The sequence below is a fragment of the Pundamilia nyererei genome, unplaced genomic scaffold (assembly GCF_000239375.1).
Source record: "Pundamilia nyererei isolate P.nyererei 1_Seehausen unplaced genomic scaffold, PunNye1.0 scaffold00009, whole genome shotgun sequence".
Lineage (NCBI taxonomy): Eukaryota > Metazoa > Chordata > Actinopteri > Cichliformes > Cichlidae > Pundamilia > Pundamilia nyererei.
In genome coordinates, this window is record NW_005187410.1 from 6,716,253 (window position 1) to 6,742,941 (window position 26,689).

The window sequence follows — 26,689 nt, forward strand, 5'->3', positions numbered from 1 at the left end:
TAAAAACTGAGCACAGCATGTGTCGTCGGTGTTAGTGGTGACAGTCGGGGACTTACATCAGTAACATTGACAACTCCGATCTGTGGTCTGAACAGATCCACCTTGAAGGTCTTCTCCCAGTAGGGGATCAACTGAACAGAGTCAGCAGGACAGAAAGAGAAAGAGCATGAGGTCTGAAAATAATCTACATTTTCAGGTTTTCCTTTTGCGTGTGTGTTTCTTTCTTTCTTTTTTTTCATTATTTGTCTGCTTCTCTTTCTTCTCACCAGTGGAAAGTCATCGGGATCAATCCAGACGATGCTCAGCTCAGGTAGGTGAGTGTTGTCTCTGGCCACCTCCTTTAGGATTTCCAAAAATTCATAACCATCTAAAAAATAAAGAAAAAGAAAATAAAAAAAAAAAACATCCTAAAACTTTCTGAAAAAATTCTACCTCCTTAGGCTGACCCTGATCCATTTTAAAGTCCATACCTTTTATAATTTTCATTTTACATAAGCAGTCCCTGAGGACTGAATAGTTTAGCCTTCCATATCTGCAGGAAATATGCTCAGCATCTCATGTTTACACTCGAGTAAAACAGCGGTCCATCGTTATATAATATGCTCTCACCAGGATCCTCCTCTTCTGCAAAGGCCACAATGTGAATGCCTTCAATATCATCCTCCTGAGAGAAAGAGACCAAAGTGTGAATTTATTTAAAGCATTTGGGAAACTAAAATTAAAATGATTAATTTTCTCACCCAGGTCTCAAACATATCTTCTGCACGCAGCTTTCGCAGTGTTGGTCTGACGGCACAGAAAAAAAAACATTCGATGTTAAATTGAAAATATATCTTTATACTTTACTAAAGTCATAAAGTACAACATTAATCTTTTTTTACCGCCTGTGTTCAGTTATAAATTCCACCAGCTCCTCCTCAGAGTGAGGTTTGCCTGGGATGGACACGGGCTCCTCCATGAAGGGCTCATAGAAGTCTACCTCATTTAACTTCAGACTCAGCTCTTTGGCCACCTACAGCAACAAAAACTGACCTGTTAGGACTACACATGCAAGTGTTTCATTGCCTTATGTGTTTGTTTGTAACTTACAGATTTCTCAAATGTAGCAAAAAACTTAATGTAGGGCTGAAACTGCTCAGCGGCTTCTTTAAAAGCTTCATAGTCTAAGGTAAAAAAGAAAGAGGAAGAAAGAACAAGTTAGCTTTTTAAACAGTTTTTTTCCTTGTTTTTTGGACGTACATCTGTTTGTCCTTTCTTTGGCCAATGGGTACTTGACATTTCCACAATGGGGAGCGGAAATAGCAGAACTTTGACCTCAGCTTATCACTCCCACAGCTGGTCAGATGGGATGTATCTGCAAGTTAACTATACTACGCTCAGTTGTTCCACAGCGTGTGAAAGGGCGGCCAGGCAGTGGCAGCTGCGTGTGCAGTAGCGGTAAAAATGGATCTGTAAATCCATGGAGACGAGTGGGTTAAAAATCCATGTTGTAATGAAGGGCATGGGCCACAGAAAGTCCTTCACAGATCCATCTAACGAGGCGGTGTGGTGTGTTCAGACTGAAAAAAAAAACACGAGTTTTACAAATATACACACTCACGTTCGGACTCTTCGCTCTTGAAGTAACCAATGAGACGTATGTCTTCCTCCATCCTGTCAAAAGCTCGCAGCTCCAGAGCATTTCCTATGATTTCCACTGGTTCCTCCAACAGCTAGAATATAAGCATAAAGCAAAAGGAAAGGATTGCAGGGTGTGACTGGTGGTGATTAGCGCAAGCAACTGGGAATCAACCCTCAAGCAAGTTTACTTACATCCAACAAGAACTCGGCCAGAGTGTTAGCAGAGAGCAAACCATCAAACTCGATAACTCTATCAGCCTTAAAAACATACATGCTTCCCTCTTCCTCTAAGCCTGCGATCAGAAGAAATGATAAGACATTAGATTCAGTCAAACACCTAAAGTTGTCCGACTCTTAACAAAAATGACTGCTATCAAAGGCAGTTCTCTTCATCAAAATCTACCAATCAGACTGAGGTTAAATAAAAGACTTAGTCTGTACCACTACCAATACTCACCCAGTTTCTTTGCTATCTTTGCATCTTTGTGGGAGTCAACCATTCCAAACCCGATGTCCTTCTCCTCCATAACCTGAGCTACAAGCTGCAACCAACACAAAAACATCACAGAGGACTAAATTGTAAGAACAGGACTGAACACATAGCACGTAAATAGGCAAGACAAAAAGAAACTTTCACTTTGGCTTCTGAGTACTGGAAACAGTAATGCAGGTTCGGTTAAAATGTTAAATGGGACTGTTTGTGAATGGGAGCTTGACAGCATGACCAAAGTTGGCAATATGACAGAGGTGTCCAAGCTGCCCACACAGAGATACGGTTACATAATCATTCAGACTGCCTTGTTCTAAATATAGCCAGGTAAGTTTATACACATGACTGGCCTGGCAATTGTGGTGTGAAATAAGGTGGATGAGCTTCACTAATACTTTGATTAACTAATAATCAAGATTGGTAAAATTATAACATGGAGTTTAAAAAGAACTCACGAGTGGATCTTCATTTTATTTATTTTACAATCCTGTTCCAAATGAAACAGTGAAACAAAAAAAAAAAGAAAATAGAGCTCAGTGTAGTTACTAATACAGGATTACTTTATTGCGTCTTTAAATGGACGTCTGCTTTTGGCAGAAATATCTACTTATATGAGCACTTTCATTTCACATGTCCATCCATCCATCCATTTACTTCTACTTTTCCACTTCAGTGTTGTGAGGAGGCTGGAGTCTGTCCCAGCTGTCACGGGGTGAGAGCTGTGGTTGCCAGTCTTTCAAAGCCTGACTTAAGTTCATTTCAACAACTTTCTTTACTTTTACATGCACAAACAAAATGTGCCACAACTTAATCCTGTCTCTGGGAATTTATATTTTAATTTTCCCCTGTTATATATGAAATTACAGAGTGTCATTACTTGGATATACTCAAGTAAAAATAGACTTATTTAAATGTATTTTGCCCATGATGGGGACAGACCTCAGAATACTACAAATTGTAGATATTGGGGGTAAATAAGCTGATATGTGGCATACTTGAGCTTCTCACTTACAACCAGTAGACTCTAATCAGCTATTACAAATACACTGTGCATGGTGTCATGTTTGCCTTATTGAGTAACTACGTGGCCTACCTGTTCTGCCTGCACGTATGGGCTCAGGTTGCCTTTAACATTTCAAAGAGCAACATGTCCTCCACCATGTGTCACACGAGACGGGTAGAATGAACAGTTTCATACAGGATTCACAAAGACAGACTAAAATCTCCTATATAGACATGTCTCCAGCTGCTTACTCAATCTAATAAATACCTTTAATATACCAAAGAAGAGAAGGTCGCATCAGCCTTCACATGTGTGGCTTAAAAACATTATATAAATGAGCTCTTGGATTATTTCTGCCAGCAAAGAATAATCACAAGGAGAATAAATTTCACGCATTTCTGTGGAAAGGAGGCACACACTGAATTGGCTGAAATAACCTGAAGTGGCAGCACTGCATCTCATTGCATCTGTGCACACAATGACCTTGAGGAAGCTCATATATACAGAGATTAAAATGGAGAGCTCTGGAGTTTTATAGCTCACCAGGTCCCTCTCTGCTTATTGTAGCACTAACATAGAGTCACTTATGAGTCTGTTTGATGGGATTATGAGCGCCCTCTGTCTCACACCGCTGTCACCCAACCAAATCATATGAGTTTTCCTTTCTTTGCTGCATCTCCTTGAGTGCTAACTCAACTTTCTTTAAAGTTATCTGCACTTTTCTCCCTGACCTGTCAAATCTTTTTCTGCACTGCATGCATTGATTTCTTTTTCCTTATACTTTACCTCCAGCACCAACTCAGTCATCTGGTGTTGTTTTTGCAGTTCCTTGCTGTCTGCTATGGGCTCATGGTAGAACAGGCAGAGCATGCTGTGCTGCTTTAAAGCTTTCTTGTAGTTCTTGTCATTGATATCAAGAACACGGTCTTTCCCATCATACTGTGGCAACTCTAGGCCTTTCTCAGACAGGGCCTGAGGCACAAAGTTTAGGCAGGGGAGCAAGAACAACCACAGGGAGAGCATGGTCCAGAGTTATCACACACCACCAGAGTATGAGTTAGTTTCACAGTATAAAGAAAGTGCACGGTCAGAAAGGTCACCTATAAGGCCTATGAAAGGATGAGGAAATGTAAGAAACAGAAATATTGCTGGTCCGTCAGTGGCAGTTTGCAGGCATCCCCCGGTGTCCAAAGAAATCCAAAAATTTAACGTATCCTCTGGGCCAAGAAACTCCTTTCGTCATTACTTCTTCACGCCTGCAGACACAAAGGCGAAAGAGGAGTACTGCAAGGGCTGCAAGACACTGGGGGTGGATACCATACATAGCAGCACTCCCCTTCCACTACTCATGCAGGATAGGCCCATTTTTAGGAGACCAGTTGTTTGAATGCTAAAAATAGAAGAGCAAACTGAGAACAGAGGATAGCGAAGGATGACAGTCAGGGTTTAATAATGAGTTACAGTACTTGCTCACTGTGATGTCTCTTTGGGAGAGTTAGTAATGTGGGACAAGCACGCTGAGCACTAGAGATTTGAGGGTTTAGTTATTCTGAGATATCGGTGAAGACCAAAAGTCCACAAGGAGCTTGGTGCTACAGTGGAAAACGTTGGTGTATTTTAATGGAATCTGGCAACAGATGTGCAAAGGACAAGCAAATAAAAGAACAGTCACTGTGCTGCTGTCCAGTGTGTTGATAATATAACAGCTTTTGCTTTGGCTGGAATGTGATTGAATTGTTATGTCTCACTGGCTTCTCATAACTAAATGTACCTCAAATGATTTTAACACAATTTTGCGAGTGCAAAAACTGCATCTTTAATAACCACTGAAACCACAAAAAAGCATTAGAAACACTTCTACTTTGGTGTCTTGCATTCATGCTCCTGCTTGAAGTACTGCAGGTGCTTATAAGATCTCGGGATAGAGGTACTGCTGCCCTCCTCAGGCCAAAATATGTACGGCTGCTGACAAACCTTTTCATAGCACTTTTGGCCACAGCACAGCAGGAATGCATGTGCAGGTGTGATTACACAAAGCTGAATCTTTGAAAAATGTGCATGAATGTCAGAATGTCTTTATGTTCACTATGCACTTTTGTTGCTTTGGAAACCTTAGACCTCTGATACTTCAATTACATTTTTAGAGTGCTACTTATCAAGTAAAGTTCTGCCCAAAACTCACAGCCCATACTTACTTACAACAAGGGAACACTGACTGTAAGTTGAGTTGATTAGTAAAGAAAATGAGATAATAGGTGCCATCTGGACACATGCAGCAGATGGCCATTGGCAGAAAAAATGTTTTTATGTGAGTGCTGTCCAACAAATACCTCTGGAAATTTACATCACAACCATCACAATGGTTAAAAATGATAAACCTTTATTCGGTGTACCTCCTCCTTTTCTTTTTCTTTCTTTCTTTCTCTCTCCGTCTCTGTCTTGTCTCTAGGTATGTTTGTGTGGGTGCATATATGTGAGAGTAAAGAAACAACAGCTCAAAGTGCAAAATCTTTATAAGCTTCAAAGCGCAACATCTCAAAATCTACATTTTTTTCCCTAATACATTTCCAGTATTGCATTGTTATACATCTACATATAAGCTGTCCTTCAGAAGCTCATCTAACAGGTTAGCAGTAGGACATCAAGAAATAACTTTGCAAAATCTGCTGTTGTGCTCATTAGTAATGGTAACTGATTAATGATGGTTCTTTTTTTATATGACTTTTTTTTCTGCTGGTCTTCACAGCAAATCTCTGCTGTGACCTCATTCTGCCCTCATTATCTAGCCTCAAAATTAGCTATGATATCGCCCTGCTGTTTTTGAGCAGTCCAGTCCTCCTTGATGTATTGGTGGTAGGGGTCATTAGAGTGCTCCCTCCTTTTAGATTTGACTGTGTTCACCAGCATGGCCACAATAATGAAGGCAAACATGCCGATCATCACGGCGAGATACCAGATCACGTCCCTGAAGTTCTCCTCAGCCAGAGTCTTGTCCAGAGAGTTGCTTGCAGCTGTCACGTTGCGCCTCCAGTTATCCAGGAAGTGATTCAGTGCGTTGGTAAGGGACGTCTCAAGATGAAGGGTCAAGTTTGACCAATTAGTGTCACTCAACTAGTTGAAAGAACCACAAGACTTTTATCAAAAAATGAAAAAACATGGAAAATTTATTTTATAGCCCCATTTGTTTGCTTTAAATCCTGTAAATCCAAAATCTGCTTGACACAAACACAAAAAATAAAGCAAAATATAAAGAAGAAAAAAAAAGAAAAAACAGCAAAGAAGATGTTCTTGGGTATTCTTTAATTCAATTTTCATTCAAAGTTGAACTTTCAATTCATTTGATTCGCGTCAACAGTACTTTACTGTTTTTTATCAGCATAAAATGTAAAACACTGCAAGTCTGATCAAAACATGATGTTAGGTTTTTTATTGTTACACTGAAATTCTTTCTTTAATTGCTTATAAAAGAAAGAGCATAGAAAACTGACATGCACCCTTCATGTGCCCTTTTGAATACACAAAGTAACACATTTGTTATCAGGTGAGAAAATGAGTTTTCACAGCTCAAAAACAAAAAAACAAGTAACAGTGCATTATTTTTCCTTTATTTATTTCATTTAATGTCACCTGAAGACAAATTTGCTCTTAAATATACAGAGATAGATTTAACAATTTAACATTACTGAGTGACTATAAACATTTAAGCTTCAACTGTACCAACCTTTTGCCATGCTTGAGAAGGCCACATCATGGAACTGATCAGGAAATCACTTTGGAATGAAAGCAGAGAAAAACAGGGAGAGAGCACAAGAGCGTCGCCGGTCAGAGTAACCTACGAAGTAATTACCTCACAGAAAGCTGCTTATATTTTATTTGCTGTCTTTATCTTTCGTGTGTGTGTGTGTGTGTGTGTGTGTGTGTGTGTGTGTGTGTGTGTGTGTGAGAGGCATGACCTTGAATAAGGCATATTAAAATGTTGATATTTGCTTTGGATACTTGAGACATAAGAGTGCTGATAGTGGTTAAAAGGTGAAAAACACATTTATACGCCCATTAATTCCCATATAACAAAAAGAAATAACATCACTTTATAGTTATTGGCTTGGCCTGACTTGTTTGAAATGTAATTCCTCATTTGCCCTCATAGAGGGAGCGCAGTATAAAATTGAGAGATAGCCAGTCTAAAGCAGTTTTAAACAGGCTTACCCTAGATGGCAGCAACACGTAATGCAACACATTTAAGAGCCATACACATATATATACATACATATATACATATACATATATATATTAATGAATTACCCCAGTAAATCAGTTCTCAGATTGCAAACACTGCTTGACTCCATATTCAGCGAAAAACCAAGGAATTAAAATGAAGTCCTTGTTTAAAGTAAATTGACCAGCTGTCAAGAGCAATAAGAGGTCTGTCTCAAGGACACTCCAGCTTTGTGTCTGTGTGTAAAAAGGATGCTTGATAACATACTTTATAATTGTTTGAAAGCCTGGTGTTTTTGCCCAACAGAGCCACGTTGCTGTAAGGGATGACTCCTACTATATCTGATCATTTCCAGATCATTCATGCTTTGTATTGCTGGGCCAGCAGTTGGATAGCTGCTGGGTTTCTTCCCTGTAAACACAAAACTTAAGGCATATGGAAGGTTTTGCACAAAGAGCATTAGTGCAATGAGACACAGTGAAAAGAGTTGTCTCTAGCCTAAAGGAGAGAGACAACAGAAGCAGAATAGATGAAAACAGTAAGTCTGTAACCCGATAGACATTCTGTGGAATATGTCTTGCAAAATTCCTCAACCAGTGTGCCAAAAAGAAAGAAAAGGGGGGAAAGAGTCTTAAAAAGTAAAATAGAAACTGCCTTATCTACTTTGCAAATGTAGGTCCTCCTGCTAATGCTCTTCTCGTGGAAAAGTTACAGGCTGGTGTCTGATGGAAATTTTCATGTGCAAATCAGATAAAAGGAGATTTTGCATAGTAAAAAAAAAAAAGTCCAAGTGTTTCAGGGTCTCCACGCTGACCCTGGATTTTTTCTCTGTTTCTCTTAACTCTGGTCAGTTTTCAGACACTTTTCAGGTGAATTTTTCCAGTTGGCTTAGTCTGATGAAAGCTCCTTACAACACAATGTGTGGTGAAATGGACGGACAGCCGGAGACCACATGTCATGCTTTCGCAATAAAAGGCAAGAGTACTACATCAGCCTCGAGAGAGTTGTTATCTCATCCACCTTATGTATGAAATGAATGGAAAAAAATAACATACAGTTATATGAACAGTTTGATTGTTGCACTTAATGCAAGCATACAGCAGATGTGCATTAAATAAGTCACTCAGAGTCTGTCGTATATTACTACAATTACCTGTTGTAATGATGCTTTAGAGTACAAAGCAACTATAGACTAGTTGACAGATTAGCTTTTGACTTGCAAGGTTTAATGCAACACTAGTGAGTGTGACATTAATCGTTACCCTTAAATCCTTAATTGCAATTTATAATCTATATAATCTTACTTATGATATCATCATTCTCATGCGTTTTATGTTCATGCATTTCTAAAATTGCAGACACTTACTGTCACAGGCAGCAAATGCAGGTATCTTAGTTAACAAGGTTTATTTATAAACCATGTTAACTAAACGGGTTTATGAATCAAAGAGGAGTGCGGCAATCATTTATAAGGTCACAATCAAGCAGCACTAAAGAAAAACTGCTTCAATACTCTGACATGAAAGCTAAGAAAACTCCTAAAATGACCTCTGATTATATCAAACTCAATATTGCACTGACATGGGTCCTCTGGCATGGAGTCCTGAGTGCTTTCTAGAAATCCAGGGCTGTGTTGAATACATGTTTTTTGGCTTCTAAAGGGAGGCAGATTGAAAAACTCTGAGATAAATTAAGTACAGAGCCAGACAGAGAAACTGAGTTTCCCCGAATTATTAGTAAAAGGATGAGTGGAATGTACAACAACGTGATCCGAAAAAAGGGCAACACAGGCAGTCATCGCAAGCCTGGCTGGATTAAACGTCAGTGGTCACGGAAGGACCGGATGGCAAAAGAAACCCCAAGGGCGAGGGTGACATATGCAAAACAGAGGGCAGTGCCACCGGACGCAGCGAACCATAGTGTGTAGCTAGGCCAGAAAGTTATATAAACTCTGAAATGCAGATTTAGAAACGCAAAAAGAAAAAAACACACAAACTACACACACACTAAAACTACATTCTGATCATTCTTCTTTGTCACAATACTTGCAAAAAAAGCACACTCAGTTTCCTCAAAAGAGCTTGTGTGTATGTTCATGGGGTCCTGGCAGCACTTTACCATGAAGTGTTGGTTTGCAAATTCTGGGTTCACATGAGTCAGTGTTCATGGTTATATAATCATCGACAAGTACAGTCAAGACTTGTCTTTTCAGTTGATCAGGTATGTAGCAGTTCAATAGATAATACCTTTCTAAGAAAGAGGGCACCTTGATGCAAATTTCAATTATGTCTTTTAATCATGTTGACGTCGCTCATGTTTTAACTTGCTTGACACCGAGCCTTTATGTCTTTCCACTGTGATTCACCTGACCTTGGAGCTGCAGTACTTTTCCACACATGAGCATTCTTACGTTAGCATTCTTTCTTCCTATCTCAGTGACTTGGTGCAATTGTAATGAGATACTGCAAAAGATAGCAGTCACACTGTGTTTACATGAGGATGCAAGTGCACGTTAGGGCAGAAAAAGTAAAGGATAACATGAATATTTTCAAAACAGAGATCTCCCTGCGTTTCTGAGTCCTCATTTTGATGCTAAAAACATATGTGTGTATGTGTAAAAGCAAAAGACAGTAATGGATTACCAATGAAAACGTTCCACATACTGGTCATGTGGTGCACACAGTTCAGTCTGTAATGAAACCACAAGTCGACAGGAAAGCTGATGCTGTGATTAATAAAGAAGTGTGGACTTCATCTGTTTGCAGTGGCTGAACGGCCCTTCTTGTAGGGGGCAGCTGCCTGACACTGGCTGTGAAACAATAAAGCAGGAAAAACAAAATAATTAAAGAACAGCCTACACTTTACTGATGAAGACATTAAAGTTGTTTAATGTGATGGATACCCAGTTCGCTAGTCTAACTAGAGATACAGTATGATATATGTCTCTTGGGTCATGGGGTCCAGTAATTATGATGATATTATCACTTAAATTAATGCTCCACAAATTAGACAGGACTAGCTATAAAATGTAAATTATAAATTTTAATCTGCTTTGAAAGGAAATGTTTCATGCACACATTCTGCTGCGGGCCAAAGCTTGGGATATGTTATTAACAAAGTTAAGATGTTTCATTTTTAACAATCAAATGACTCGGCATGGTAACAGAAGGAAAAATACATTGCTTGGCCTAGCAATAATTGCAAATATGATGTTGCTTTTATTTCTATTGCAAGCAGACTTTGGTAACAGTGCTGACCATATGGAAAATTGATGTTTTTCTATTACAGCACGTGCCTGTATTAAAGAAATACAACACATGGCAGGAGAGTAAAGTTCTAACCCTGGAGGGCCTGAAATATAACACACTCTTAAATATTTCCATTCACTCTCACCTATTTGCCTTAAGTTATTGCAGTGAGTTTACTGTCCTATGATAATACTAATGTAAGAAGAGTGATAAGGGTTGTTTATCTCTTTATAATGACATACAGTATTGACCGGCATTGATAAGGATTTAGCTGGTTGCGTATTAACTAAACTGGTCTACTTTTTTTTTGCACATCATATCAATAACTTGCTGCTTCTCTCTGAGCAAACCCTTTATCAGCAGCTGTGTTGTTGAGGTGTAACTCATCAAGAATGTTGTTGTCAGGGGTCAATTTGACCCAGAAAGATAGGAAAAGACCTCGCTGGCTTCAGTGATTCGCAGTTATTGTGTTGGGGCCCTAGACACTAGTCTCCCAGCTGTTATTTCTAAAAGAGGTAAATATTTCCTTTTGCCATTGAAGCCCTATTCCATGGATTAATGCAGAATCCCAGGCATGCCGCCATAGTTTAGTCGGTGCGATGCATTTGGAACGTCAGGAATGCATTGACTATGTGTTTGCCGTATATTTGAAAGGTCACAGCACATTGCATACATGGCTGCTTCCGTTGTCACTTCAATAAGAAAGAACAACAGAGACGTTTTTGATGTTTCAAAGTGTCTGGATAGCAACGTGACCTAAAAGGGCGCACGATACAACTTACAACTTGCAGCTATCTCATTAGCTCAGCTCATTGCAACATGTTCATTTCACACTCAAAGTAGCATTAATAACAAATATTTATCGCTTTCGTTATATACTTACATACTTTAAAAAATCTTTGAACAACACCTAAGTAAAATGTGATCTTAAATATCAGCTAACAACGACCATTAATTGTCCTACAAAGCTGACAGCCCTGAAAGTTTTTGCACTGGACGACATCATGTGAACTGACTGACATTGAAATTGGTCAGTTGGGTTTACTATTAAAGCACAAGAGTCACTAAATGGCTGACTGAATGTATTCAGGTTAAGTTACCTTATCGTACCATCTTGTGAAGTCAGACATATATTTTAAAAAAAGAAAGCCGCTGGGTTGCCTTTCCTGGAACATACTTGGAGGTTACTGGAATAAAAAACCACTTCCATCAGATTTGCATTTCCCAACAGAAGTGGCACACCTCACTGGCAGTGCAACCTCTGCACATAACTTATACTAATACTATATTAATTAAAAGAAACTGTATTAACTTATGATTAATTTATTTTAGCAGTACTCATTTATATTTTGACAGGTAGGATCATAATTTTTACGTACCAGCTCCCAGTGACGCAGTAATAGTTTTGAATAGATTTCAATGTAATAAAGAAAAGGGTTATCGACCACCCACAATTCTCTGCCACTTATCTCTGTCAAACTCAGCGGCTTCATGAATAATTCTGTCGTCGTTGCCTCCCTGATGTCAGAGCAGAGATAAAGGCATTAGGAAACATAAGCCCTATAAACTCAGCTTGCAGAGCTGTTGCATCTAAACTGAACAAGATGCAACATCCACATGCCCCTGGATTCAGCTACTGACTTAGAGCGAGGATCAGACAAAGACAAAAGTGCCACCAGAAACTGTTCATTCCAAGAAAATCGTAAAAAATAAATAATAAGTAATATTTTTATTGTTTTGCAGGGGTTACAGGGGGTATGGCCTGTACAACCTCCTTTACTTACATGTGGATAGGAGATAGCAACAATGCGTGTGTTTTGTTAGATTCTTCCCAGTTTAGGTTTTGTTGAGTTTTCTGTTCAGCAATAAAAGCTCTTCTTCCTGCCTGCACACAGCCGGATCATGACAACTGCATCTAATGCTGTCCATTGTGCTTGATGATACAAAGCTTTGGATTTAGCTGCTTAGCAATGGAAACCCATAAAGCTCTACGCACTGTTACAATAATCTGGAGGCCGCATGAAGTTTGATCTCTAGCACTTCCACTTTGGTGTAATACCACTAACAGTTAACTGTTGAATATTTTGCAGTGAGGAAATTTCATGACTGTACTTGTTGCACAGTTGGCATCCTATCATGATGCCATGCCGGAATCGACGGCGCTCCTGAGAGCGACCTATGCTTAGGTGCTTGAATTTACACACCTGTGGCCGTGGAAGTGATTGGAAAACCTGAATATAGTGATTTGGATGGGTGAGTGAATACAGTTGGCAATATGGTGTGAATTTTAGCCACCAGCCGGGGGGCATTTGCTAGAAACTCAGACTTGTAGAGACTTACATACCTTAATTCAACTAAAGTGTGAAGCAGGTGGAGGTTTAATGCAGGGGATTACCTGTGCTTGAACAAAGAAGTGGCTTCATGGCATTTTTTTGTTTGTTTCTTTGTTTTATTTTGTTGCACAGGTGGCAATCTATCGTGCCATCTATTTTGTTTTAGTTTTTTTTCTTGTGAGCTCTGAAAAAAGATATATCATCTAATGTTACATAATCACAGGTGTTCTATCTATATCAGTATTGCTGCAAAAGAAAAGAGTCACACCTCATTTTATGATATTTTGCAAGGAAAATCAGAAATGGGTGCAGCAATTTATCAAAAAATGTAAATCCAGTTTATAAAATATGTGCAATTCTAAGTTTTACAACCACAATTTCTTATTACTACCATTCTCTTTCTCTCTTAGGCAAGCTTTATTGTCATTTATTACAGCAGTCTTCAGGAATAATTCTCCGGGTTTTATAAGGAACAATCAAAGCTCTTCTTTGGTTGTTGGCTGCCTTTTGTTCTGTTCTCTGTCGAGACGATCCCACACAGCCTCAGTAAAGTTGAGGTACAGGCTCTGGAAAGCATAATCAATGACTGATAGTGCTGCATTGTGTGTTTTTCTGTCCAGGTGTGTTTTTACTGCATTCACAGTGAGTTTGGGATCGATGTCATGCTCAAAAATGAAACTGCTGCCAATCAATTTTAGTATCATGTGGTTGATTAAAATCTTACAATACATTTCCCTGTTTATTCTTTCATCAGTTTTGACAAGTTCCCCAACACCACTGGTTGAAATAATAAAAATTAATAAATAAAGACCGCGCCCCCACCATGTTTTACAGACAGCTGTACATCTCTTCCTCCATGTTAACGTCATTTATTAACAGGCTTTATTTCCTGTTTCTTAAGGAAATTACTTTTAGATACTGCTCACCATTTGCTGCAGCTTCTTGAACATCTGGCTCCTTGGAAGTACTGTATATGTCACCCCATGTTTGCTTTAAAGAAGTACGCTACATTGAAGTTGCTATGTTTAACTGGGAAACCCTCTCCTCCTCAACATCCATTCAGGACCATAAACAGCACTTTATTGTCTTCTGAAGCTGCTGTGTTGTTCTGCTTATTCTGTCCTAAAATATAGCCTTTTGTTCTGTGACTATTCTTGATCCAATTTATAAGAAACAATGAATATGTCATTAAACTTTATGAAGCTGCATACATGCTGTAATGACAAATGTATTACTTGATGGTTATTACATGTAGCTGTTGACACTTTGTAATGTTGACACAGTTTCTATCCAAACTGTCATTTCAAGCATTTGCTCAGACTATTGTTTGTGTTTTCACTGTCCAATATGGACAATGAACAAAGCATGGCCTGGATGCCAGTATTTTTCCACAAGGACAATATCATTAGTTTCCTCTTGGGAACGAGGGAAGGTATGAGTCGAGTGAGGGCTGGTTGAGGAGAAAAACCTGTTTGTAAGAGAGTTGGAATGATATATTCAATTCAATTCAATTTTATTTATATAGCGCCAAATCACAACATAAGTCGCCTCAAGGCGCTTCATAGATACAGAGAAAAACCCAACAATCATATGACCCCCTATGAGCAAGCACTTTGGCAACAGTGGGAAGGAAAAACTCCCTTTTAACAGGAAGAAACCTCTGGCAGAACCAGGCTCAGGGAGGGGCGGCCATCTGCTGCGACCGGTTGGGGTGAGAGAAGGAAGACAGGATAAAAGACATGCTGTGGAAGAGAGACAGAGGTTAATAACAGATATGATTCAATGCAGAGAGGTCTGTTAATACATAGTAAGCGAGAAAGGTGACTGGAAAGGAAAAACTCAATGCATCATGGGAATCCCCCAGCAGCCTACGTCTATTGCAGCATAACTAAGGGAGGTCCAGCCCTAACTATATGCTTTAGCAAAAAGGAAAGTTTTAAGCCTAATCTTGAAAGTAGAGATAGTGTCTGTCTCCCGAATCCAAACTGGAAGCTGGTTCCACAGAAGAGGGGACTGAAAACTGAAGGCTCTCCCTCCCATTCTACTTTTAAATACTCTAGGAACAACAAGTAGGCCTGCAGAGCGAGAGCGAAGTGCTCTAATAGGGTGATATGGTACTACAAGGTCATTAAGATAAGATGGGGCCTGATTATTTAAGACCTTGTATGTGAGGAGCAGGATTTTGAATTCAATTCTGGATTTAACAGGAAGCCAATGAAGGGAAGCCAAAACAGGAGAAATATGCTCTCTCTTTCTAGTCCCTGTCAGTACTCTTGCTGCAGCGTTTTGGATTAGCTGAAGGCTTTTCAGTGAGTTTTTTGGACATCCTGATAATAATGAATTACAGTAGTCAGCAATATGGCAACAAGAAATCAACTATTTTAAATAACTAGGGTCAAGTGGTTTCTTGTATATTTCAGCAGTGATATGAAATCACAACAAAACCAGAGTGCTGGAATCCCAGTCTGTGGCTTTAATTTAAGAGCAGGTTGTTGGTTTTAATGGAGGATCTTAAAGTATTGTATCTGAAATGGGGATATTTGGATGTAGCAGTACTAATAATAATGATGGTGAATTTATTGAAGAAGAGCTATTGCAGTTGCAACTTCCATGCATTTATATTCGTAATATTAGCTTCAAAGTGTACTTAACTAAGTTATGACCAACAAAAAATGTCTGGGAAAGAAAATGAATACTTTTAGGTTTGTCTGCTTTTTTTTTTTTTTCTTTATTCATCACAGCTGGCCAATCATTTTTATTTTTCAGTCATGAACACTCTGCCTCCCAAAGGTCATCTGTTGGATTAAGATCTGTTGACTGTGGAGGCCGTTTGAGCACAGTGACCTCACTGTCATGTTCAGAAAATCAGGTTGAAATGATTTGAGCTTTGTGACATGGTGCATTATCCTTCTGGAATCAGCTATGAGAAGATGGGTACACTGAGCTCTTAAAGGGATGGACAAGGTCAGCGTGGTTGTAACAAGCAGTGATTTGAGTTACTGTTGCTCTCCTATCAGGTCAAAGCAGTCGGGCCATTCTCCTCCGACCTCTGCCATCAACAAGGCATTTTCACCCAAAAAACTGCCTCTCACTGAATATTTTCTCTTTTTGGACCATTCTCTTTAAATCCTAGAGGTGACTGCAAGAGAAAAACCCAGATCAGCAGTTTCTTAAATACTCAGAGAAGCCCATCTGGCAACAGCAACCTTGTTCAAAGTAACCTAAATCCATTTATTGTTCATTCTGAGGCGCAGTTTGAACTTCAGCAGGCACTCTTCACCATTACTACATGTCTAAATGCATTGAGTTGCTGTCCCGTGACTGGCTGGTTCGTATTTCTGTTAATGTGGAGTTGAACATGTGTATCTAATCAAGTAGCTGGTGAGTGTATATATTATGGTAGAGGGGGGGGGGGGATATAAGGTCATGTGAAAAAGAAATACTGTGCAATACTAAAAAAAAAAAGAAGTCCCCCCCTCCTGCTTCAATTGGAATTAAGCAGGTAAATAGCAGCCAGGTGCTGCAAATGAAACACATTGATTAAGTGATCAGCTGTGAATGTGAGCACCTCTGTGACAGTGGAGGTTTTGAGTTTCACCTGGCATTCAGGTTCAACAGGTTCATGACAGTACAATCAGAAAAAAACTCCAATCCAAATGTATTTATAAAGCACTTCTAAAGACAACAAAGTTTAACAAAAGTGCTGCACATGAAACAAAGGTTTACATAGTAAAACAGAAGGGACCATATGCATTATATACACAGACATTCGTCCACACACACAAAGCAGTAACACAACAACAGAATTACAAACGTCACAAGTATGGCTTCTAGAGCGATGTCCGTTTGGAGACAAAACTAAAGAGCAGATGTTTGCTCATAATGTACAGCACCACATGTGGAAAAAACCAAACATAGCATATAAAGACAAACACCTCATGCCAGCCGTGAAGCACATTGGTGGAGGGCTGATGAGTTAGGTTTGTTTTACATCCTGTGACTGTAAAACAAACAGATTGCAGTAATTGAGCTGAGCGTGACTCCTCTGAAAACTAATAGAGTCAAATGTGAGGTCGTCTGTAAGAAAGCTAAGTCAAAACTGAGTCAAGCAATAGGACAATGATCCCAAGCGCAGCTGAAAAGAATCAAGGTGTTGCAAAGGCCCAGTCAAAGTGCAGACCTTAACCTAATTGAAAGACCTCTGCATAAATGAATGCTGGCAAACCTCAATAAACTGAAGAAATGTTGTAAAAGACTAGGCAATTTTAGAGACTGACAAACACATACAGAAAATGAGTACTTCAAGTTATTGCTCTTAAAGATGGGTCCACAAGCTATTCAGTCATGCCATGTATTCATTTTTTCTCAAGATCCGGTCATGGCATGTTCTGTCAAGTCCATCTCCGAGGCAACAACCACAAAATAGTTTAAACACCTTTCACCTAAAATAACCTAAAATAAGCCAAGTGGCCTAGAACTAAAAAGCTTAGGCAACATTTTCTGATTTATCATTATATACAGTACTTCAGCAAATGTTCTTGGTTACCTTACTTTCAAAATAAATGAACTGCTACACCAGTACCCATAGAGGAGGAATTGCCTGATCAGCTCACTAAACCATTTTTTTTTTTGCCTTGTTTATCAGATTTTCTTTCATAAGAGGCAAATGAAGTCCATTGCTATACATGCTCAGACACTCATGGTCCTCATCCTTGTAGGAATAATCCATAAACATTAATCATGTCTTCACGGTGAGGTCAACATTGTGACACAGTTCTAACAAAACAATGCTTTTCCCAAAACCAACTGAGAATCTGCAGGCAGGGTTTCAGGTGACAATTCTAAGTTATTAATTAACATGCTTCGGTCATGGCACCTTCAGAAAAACCTGCCAAGGAAAGTCTGTGTTTGTCATCCTTTATTCCAATGTGCTACCCACACAGCCGCCTTTGAAATGTGAATGCTACATTCTAACTTGTTGCTATGGGGAGTCACAGGACATCGCTGATATGAGTCATCGTCTAAATTGAAACAGATCATGGCCACTAAATACCACCCTCTGACTAGAAGCAGTTAATGGCAGTGATGACTGTGTCACTCTAAAAAACACACCGTATTAGTCAACAGATTACCTAACCGTACAATATAGCATTTTGCCTTTGGCATCTGTGCTTCATGCCAAGAAAATTTGCAGGATGAATGTCTGTTTTCACAATGTAACTTTTAATCCACCCTTAATTGTGGAAAATTACAGAAGTGTGAGGTTTGGTCGCCAGAGGATAAAAGGATGTATGGAGCTAAACTGGTAAGCAGTGGAGATTTGTAAGCCACCGATGCTGGCCTTTTGATTGGTTAAATCTTGTGGGCCTGGAATCACCCAATCCCTGTCTGGCCCTGAGGAGATTATTAGAGCCTTGCCAGGGTTTATATAATCCTGGTCAACAATAAGTAAAAGCTCCCTCCATATATAAACACTGCACACACATGGGATGAAAATTTTGCTACTATAGAAATCCAACATGGAATCCTTCATCTCTTCAGCAGCTCTGAAAACAACATCTCAATCACAGCAAGTTGCAAAATGCCATTTAGACACAATGCAGTTATTCAGAAGTTGTAATGAAAGTCAGTACCAACAGAACCACAAGAGAGGAATTGAAAAGTGAGGTCCATAATTAAACTAATCTGAATTAAAACCATTTAGCAGTTTGTTTGTTTTTTAAACAGATGCCTATGACTTCTTGCATCTTGGAACCAGCAGATAATTACACTGCAATAAAATGTGCCTATAATGCTGCAATAACAGCAAACGCCACCAGCAAACAAATCGTTTGCTGCATACTTCAACTTAATCCTATTATTGTCCAGAAGTGACTTCATTACTCTTTCATTCTCGTTTCATTTCTTTGACTATGAAGAACGAAAACACATCTGGCTTTAGTCTCCACGAAAACTTTATTTTCAATCTCTAAAAATAAAATCCATAAAAATAACAATGTAAAGTCTCTCAGAAAGAAAGAAAGCGTTTTAAAGCTCTTTCCCCATACTCATACAGCAATCGTCTGTTAACCATCCTCCATGTTATGCATCATTCACGCCTGACACAGATAGGGATTGGCCTATCACATTATAAAACTGACGTTTTGGACTGAGGTCATTCAACATTGGTGTCAAAAATACATACAAACACAGTACTTTTCATTTATTTTTGTATTCTGGGGATGAGGTGTTGATGCGTGAACACGTTACACTGTGGGAACAATGACCACAATCTAGAAGGCCAATGATTTCAAGCACCCTGGCTGAATTGCTTTTTTTTTTTTTTTAATTAAGAGCTGAATTGCTCTTAATAATCTCACGATTAAGCTCGTCCAGTAAAGTGCTACTTTGTCAACAAATGCCTGAAATGTCATTTCTGCTTAGCATTATCTGTTAACGCTAACTAAAACTGTCTACATGACAAAAAACAAAATCCTGAAAATGACTTTAAACAAACAAAATAAAAAAGAAGAAATGTGGTATCTACTGCACAAAGTTTCAGTACTTAAAAAACTTAAAGTCTGTGTTCGTCGATGTTTTGTCACTTTAACATTGCACACTAAGACACATTCGGTAGGAGGTTCATAAAAGATGCACTTCAAACAAGATTAAATGACATTTCAGCACTGCAGTGCACTAGAAATACATTAACACACAGTAGATACACAACAGATAGCCTGCTATAGAAGAAATGTACATTGTAGGTGATGCAGTGAGCCCTGAAGTATATTGTACACAATGTGGACATAATGCAATAGAGACAAATTTCAGTAATGTAGAGCACAAAATGAAATTTGCATAAAACACAATCTGACAACTCAGCTCAACTCATGACTGTTGGTACTTGTGACTTTTTGTTACGATACAATATTAGTGCATGAACTTTCAACACAATACAGTCACAGAAAGATAAAAATAACAGTGAAAGTAATGAAAACAAAGAAGAAAACACACTACTAGGAAATGTAGTATAATAAAAATAGCAGTACAGCTCCAGTTATGCCCTGATTTAGGTCATCAGTGACAACATCGTAAACAGCCAATTCAAATGGACCATTTACATTATGTCATTCATTGCAAGGGGAAATGATAGTAGCGATAATAACATTATTAGTCTTGTGCTTCTTTCTGCTCTCTCTTTTCTCTCTGTACTGCAAAAGATGTATATATTAAAAACATTAAATATTAACCGTAAGTTTCACTAAATTTAGATGCAACACCTTCAGTAGGCTCAATCAAACAGATATAATAATCACAATAAATATAATGGTAATATTCAATACCAGCAGCGAATGCAATGCTTCGCAGCATTAACTCTTTTCCCCCCCCCAAAGTTCATAATGGCCCCTCAACCAAACAAATAAAAAGAAATAATTAAAAATAAATGGATATTTCTTAATATCCAATATATGTATGCTACACCAGCAACTAAGCCAACAGTCACTGAGAACAAGAATAAAATAAAAAGCTTAAAAAATAAAAATAAAAATCACAGAATACATTTATTTTCACAATACAAAAAAGACAAGTGCATATGTCAAATAAGGCAAATATTGAATTCACTTAGAGTACAACAATGCTAAAAATCCCAGTAGATATTTTGAATACAGGAATAACAATAAGCGCTGTACAAAATTGACACGCTAGTGTCAAATAAGATTCAGAGTCATAGAGAAGTCATAGTTTTTTTGTTTTGGTTTGGTTTTTTTAAAATGTGAAGAAGCTTTCATCATTTAAAAAAAATGATTACACTAAGCTTAGATCCCTGTTAGAGAGCTACAAAATACAACTGTAAATATTACAGACAGAGCTTCATACATCTCTGAAAAGTCAACTCTTTCTAAAAGCCCCAGACACCTCCCATCCCACTCGGTCCTTGTTACTACAGTGAAAAATAAACAAACATGAAGATGCCCACAGAGCAGACTGAGACCAAGCCCAGGTTGAGGAGAAGTTTGACTCGAGGTGGCTCGTACAGCATCTCGGCGATGGCTCTCGCGTCCTCCTTCGCCCCTTTTTGCTGAGCGCTCTGCGATTCTCCCTTATAGCCGCAAACCCAGTCCAGCAAACGCATGCACCTGCTCGTCTCCGCACCACTACGGCAGCCTTCCTCTGCTCTGATTGTCTCCATATTTCTGTTACCAATCTGGGCTCCAGGAGTGGTGGCAGGGGACGTTTCTGTACTTGGTGTTGCTGGGTCATGGTCTGTGGAAGGGACCAGAAGTTTGATATCCATCCCGTCCACGCACCTCTCTTTTTTAACGTCTGGGGGCAGCTCTTTACGCAGGCTTGCGTCACCATTACAGTGGTTCTTCTCAGTCAGCCGGTACGTTTCCTCGCTGTTCTTAGGGGGAGTCATTTCAATGCTGTAGAGCCCCCAGAGGGTGGTGGTGCGAACCTGCTCCTTATCTGGTGGAGAAGTACAGAGACTGACCACAATTGCCACCAACCCTGAAATCCAGAACAGCCCAGCAGCAAAATACATGTAGTGAATTCGAACAACGAAGGCAGGCCTATTATCTGGCTGGTCACAGCGAGGCTGACGGTAGATAAATGCCAGGATCAGTCGTATGGTACCTAGGGTAAAACCCGTCATGCCTCCCCAGAATGCACCTCTCTCATTACATCGCTTCCAGAATACACCTAGAAGGAAAAGGGCAGCAATTGGTGGAGTGAGGTAGCCAGCAACTTCCTGGATGTAGAGGTATGTCTGTCCACCTTGCATCTCAATAATGACAGGCACCCAGGCAATACTGATGACCACCATGACCACAACAAACATGCGGCCCACAATCAACAGTTCGCGTTGGCATGCCTTCATCCGAAAGGTCTGGTAGATGTCCAAGGTGAAGATGGTGCTTGCGCTGTTGAAGATCGAGTCAAGGTCACTCATCAGGGCAGCTATCATGACTGCCATCATAAGACCCCTAAGTCCCACAGGCATCACCGCCATGACCAGACGTGGGTAGGCAATGTTTGAGCAGCCAGCTTGGGAACCACAAACAGCCATGCAGTGCTCCGGCCCGATGCAGGCAATCTCATCTGCAAACAAGATGCGGGATATCATTCCTGGAATGACTATTAGAAACATGGGCAGGATTTTGAGAAATCCAGCCATGAGTGTTGAGCCCTTTGCATGAGCAATGTTTTTTGCTGCCAGTACTCTCTGGACAATGACCTGGTCCGCACACCAGTACCAAATAGATGCAGGCGTCTGGCCAAAAAGAAAACCTGGCCAAGGAATATCTTCATCCAGGGGACCTCGAAGGATGCTCAGCGAGTTTGGTTTAGGGTCAATGCGACATGAAGGCGAGTATGTGTAGTTTCCAGTGGCTAGTATAGCGGTAACATTAGGAACTGCCTGCATGTACTTAGTTCTGACACCCTCTAGCCCACCGACTTTGATCAGGCTCATAATGGTTAAGGTGAGGGCTCCACCGATCATCAACACTGCCTGAAGGGCGTCGGTGTAGAGCACTGCCACCAATCCACCAGTGACAGTGAGCAGAGCAGTCATACTGATAAGCAGAACAATAGACAAATAGAGATTCCATCCAAGGGACTCCTGAATAAAGAGAGCTCCAGCATACAAGTCCACAGACAGTTTGGTAAAAATGTAAAGCAGCACAGACAAGAAAGCAAAGTAAACCTTGAGTCGTTTGCCACCATAGCGTTTTGATAGGTACTCTGGCATGGTGTAGACTCCTGAGTGGATATACACAGGGATAAACACCCAGCCAAGCAGCTGCAGAAGTAGAAGTGCATTAAATTCCCACGCTCCTACAGCATAGCCACTTGCTGCTCCTGACCCAGCCAGGCCAATGAAATGTTCACTGCCAATGTTGCTGACAAACAGCGAGGCACCTATCACAATCCATGTCATGGAGCGTCCAGCCAGGAAGTAGCCGCTCACAGTGCTGCGATTGGCTTTCCACATGGCAAGAAACCCGATGGCTAGCACCAGGACGAAATACAGTGCCACCACAGCTATGTCCGCTGCTTCCATTCCACCAGCCATTTTTTTACAGATTATGTTTAAAAAAAAAAAAAAGTCTTACAGGAAACTTTAAAAAAAATAAAAGAAAATAAAGAAAAATGGAAATATATAAATATACTTATTTTGCACTTGTTTAAATGGAATGGAAATGTTGTGCTTTGGTTTGCTGTCTGGATGGAAGTTGTTAAGATCCACTGTCTGGTCAAATACACTACTTGGATGGGGTTATCCACTGGCACTGAGGTCGTTCTAGTTTTTTAAGCGGAGGATGCTGCACGTCTCTGGTCTAGAAAAGCCAAGAGTTAAAATTCCTGCAAGACAGCAAAGAAAAACACCACATTAGAGGTTTGATTTGAAGTGTAGCGGGGGCAAAAAATTAAAAATTTTAAAATTTAAAAAAAATTACAGAAATGTGTTGCATCTGATGACAAAAATAAAAAGATCAAAAATCACTAATAAAAGAAAATATATGTAAATATATGAAAATATGCTCAGTAAACTACATGAAGCTCAATATATTATTGCTCATTTCCAGCTTTGCAACTCTAGTATTTTTCCAGTGGGATTAGACTTCCTGTGACTTTCCTCGTTAATCTGTTTAAACACAAAAGGACTCAAGCCACACTACTATAAAACCTTCAAAGAAGCATTATGTAAGACATCATGAAATGTGGCAAAGACTATGCCGCTGCGCCACTACCAAATGTGCAGTTTGACTTGTGCCTTACACAAAAACTTGCAGCGCATTAAAATAAACAGGTAGCAAAAATACATTTAGGGCTACAAGTTTAAATATGGAGCTAAAGGAGTATAGCTCCTTTATATATACCACACAAAACAAGGACCGATTCACAATGTGTGCTTTTATGGACACACCTGAATCTGTTAAACTGGCATCGTCATATTCCACTCCTGAAATTAGAAGGACATTTAACTGCACCAAAAGTTTATAGCTAACTGCATTCTGCATATGCTAAATATTCCAAATTCTGCAGGAACATAAGATTACAAGAGGGATGGATTAAAATAAAATTCTTGTGTCAGCAAAAAGTAATATGCAAGGGGATGTCAGAGCACATCTGTTTTGTGTCAGTCTAATACACACATACACACACAAACATACAAACACACACTTGGCTGCCAGGCCCCTCCTGAGGTTTCAGCTTGCCATGCATGGGAGAAAATAACCCCACGCATCGGACTTCACAACCATGCTTTATGCATAACCATCCCTCTCTGTAAAAGAAGCCTTTGTTTTCATTTTACCATCTCATCATCAAGGCCTGCGCTCCATGTGTTCACCACAAACTGCCCATGAGACTCTGAAATATAGCATTCATTCATTCAGCAGACAAATAGAATTGTATTTGCAATATCATTATTTAATGCAAGAGTCAAGCTCAATCACCAACACCCCGGTATGCCAGGATGGGGACTCGCGCAGCATGCTCCCACATACTGACATCATGGGTTTAGCACATGCATAACACATTAATAAATCCATGTAGTTAAAGTTTCTTTCTTCTTTTTTTATGTTTCTAAGCCAAGACCTATCTAAGAAGGTCTAGTATGCAAGTGCATAGCAGTTACTTGACAGCAGAGAAGCATGCCAAGACAAACGTGTCCTGGCATGTGCCAATACCACATTGGGAATACGAATTACAATAAAATATATAAACCCTGTGGATAAACAGAAGCTGCAATTTATTTAAGGAGTCGTTAGGGACTAAACTTATGCTGAGCAGCTTACTTTGCACAGCCGGATTTTAAATGAATGTCGCTCTCTGGCAACGGTCACAGCAGCCTACAAGGAGACACCAAATGTGGCACCTCTGCTTTAAATGTCTAATAACACAGTAAGAGATCAAGGGCTTTGGAGCAAAGGCCGACTGACGCCATCGTGGAGAGCAGCGGTATAATGGATAGTTAGTGTACAGAACAATGCCAGATGTGCCTGACAGCCTGAGAGTGCCTTTGTGAATGCAGAGAGGAGGGCGACACCGGTCTACCACGGTCAGGCAAGTAGTCCCAACTGCACCTAAGTAGTGGGGGGGAAATTTCTAGAACAGTCACTCATTCATCCGCCTGCAAAAACTGCGCACCTTCCAAGAGATAGCAGTCGTCATCATTAGCCATCCTCGAGATGCGGGACGCGTTTCCAAACACACACGGACGGCTCCACGCGTACTCCTTCACACTTTTTACCCTTTAAAACACCCGTCATTTCCCCTGCCTGACGTCAGCTGTAAAACATGAGTCTGGTGGCTCAACAGTCAGTTGGCACCCCATTGAATGAGACCTAGCGTAGCTTTAAATAAAAGCAGCCTCAATGGACTTCCCGCTGGCACGTGCTCGGATATTTTGGTTTATTGACAAAACAGCTCAGCCTCCACACACACACTCACCGGTTCTGCTGATAAAAAAAAAGTCAAAACAAGTCGCTACACATGTACCTGGATCGCTAGTGTTCGCGAACGCGCCAAAAGCAAAGAGATGCACAACCGTCTCTCTCCACGCCCCATAGGCGGAGATGTGTGTGGAGAAGCGTCTTCGTACTGAATGCTCGCAGCTTCCTCGGCTCACGTAGGTCGCCTCTCCAGGTTGTGGACTTCACATTAACTGCCGGCGTGTCTCTTCCGACTTTCACAGAGAGCTGTGATGCCCGTCAGACAATGCTGCCCTCGCTCCTTATAGGCATCCGCTCGATTCCACGCCCCACACGTGTATTACACCCGTGACGTGTTACAGGGCGCAAAATACCGCCTACTAGAAATTGCTCCGGTTTATTATCACTAGGCTACTGGTTCTCCTGGTCACCTGTCTGTTTACGTAAGCTTAGGAAGACAGGCAGGTGCACACTGAGCGATTCAACGGGAAGTCGAGAGTCCTTGGGTCACGCCCACCCTTTTCCTCAGCGTGCTTTGAATGAGGAAGATCATTTGCTTGTCCTTAAACAAAATAAGTAGGTTAGGCATATGCATTTTTACGAACTCGTGAAAATTAAAAAGTGTCGGGTTTACTTAAACGTGAAAATGGAGAATAGATGTTAGTATTTACTGGTTTGTCTAACTGGGTAAAGTTGTCTAAATGTTTAGTAACTTTCCACTGCTGATCAGACAAAGCATCCCTAAGCTTGCCATATCTTCCATAATCTTTTATGTACCCGTAATTAGATACCAAGGTGGCTGCTTAACCTGAACTAACACACCTGGAAGGTCTCGAGCTGCTGCCAATCGGGGAAACTGCTAGAAACCTATTCAAGGCCAGGTCACTGAAGTGTAGCTCCTAATGAGATTTTTTTTTTTTTTTTTTTTTTGCTGAAGTCTCCCCAGAAAGGAATTTTTGGCCCGCATGCCAACAACAATGCCCATCAGAGGAATAAAGTTATGCATACTTTGCTGTTGCAACAACACATGTTTTCATTTTCCAAATGACCTGGCATGGACGCTGCTATTTGTTGGAGAGCATCGGGCTTGCAATCTGGAGGAAATAGTTGTCATTGTAGAGCAACAAGAGAAAACACCAGCAATTATCAACACCTAATATATAGTGACTGTTGTGCCATCACTCCATTGCAACACAGAGCTGAGCCACATGAGCTTTGCTCTCTAAAAACAATCATAATAACATTACATCCAGTTGGGAGAAAAGCAAGTGTCTCGTTCTTATCAGACAGCAACACCTCTTGTGTTGAGTGGGCCCTAAATAGTGTGTGCATGTGAAGTAGGTGTGTGCATTAATGT

At 40.1% G+C, this 26,689-nt stretch overlaps 3 protein-coding genes across 4 annotated transcripts in view; all 3 read right to left on the minus strand.

Annotated features, from left to right (window-relative positions):
* casq2 (calsequestrin 2) overlaps positions 1–4,425 on the minus strand; it is a 4,946-nt gene extending 521 nt beyond the window's left edge. Inside the window, exons 1-10 of the mRNA XM_005723602.2 lie at positions 3,900–4,425; positions 2,078–2,162; positions 1,813–1,913; positions 1,601–1,712; positions 1,090–1,163; positions 882–1,012; positions 741–786; positions 610–664; positions 267–367; positions 57–131 (exon numbers count right to left, since the gene is read on the minus strand). Of these exons, the coding sequence (XP_005723659.1) occupies positions 57–131; positions 267–367; positions 610–664; positions 741–786; positions 882–1,012; positions 1,090–1,163; positions 1,601–1,712; positions 1,813–1,913; positions 2,078–2,162; positions 3,900–4,136 (1,017 nt within the window). The 5' untranslated portion in view covers positions 4,137–4,425. The remainder of the gene's footprint in view (positions 1–56; positions 132–266; positions 368–609; positions 665–740; positions 787–881; positions 1,013–1,089; positions 1,164–1,600; positions 1,713–1,812; positions 1,914–2,077; positions 2,163–3,899) is intronic.
* Positions 4,426–5,805: 1,380 nt separating this feature from the next.
* On the minus strand, positions 5,806–25,785 carry LOC102192753 (potassium voltage-gated channel subfamily E member 2). Of its 2 annotated transcripts, XM_005723603.1 has the most exons (3): positions 25,400–25,785; positions 6,835–6,883; positions 5,806–6,224 (listed from the first exon to the last, which is right to left on the minus strand). In XM_005723603.1, exons 2-3 carry the CDS (start codon positions 6,862–6,864, stop codon positions 5,892–5,894), a joined length of 363 nt encoding a protein of 120 aa, XP_005723660.1. In that variant the 5' UTR covers positions 6,865–6,883; positions 25,400–25,785; the 3' UTR covers positions 5,806–5,891. The 2 variants fall into 2 exon arrangements, 1 of the variants encoding a protein (XP_005723660.1); XR_311466.2 differs by lacking the exons at positions 5,806–6,224; positions 6,835–6,883 and adding an exon at positions 23,013–23,257.
* Positions 19,222–23,011, minus strand: slc5a3b (solute carrier family 5 member 3b). Its single transcript, XM_005723604.1, has one exon. The coding sequence runs from the start codon at positions 22,965–22,967 to the stop codon at positions 20,832–20,834; it is 2,136 nt and encodes a 711-aa protein (XP_005723661.1). The 5' UTR covers positions 22,968–23,011; the 3' UTR covers positions 19,222–20,831.
* Positions 25,786–26,689: the final 904 nt, after the last annotated feature.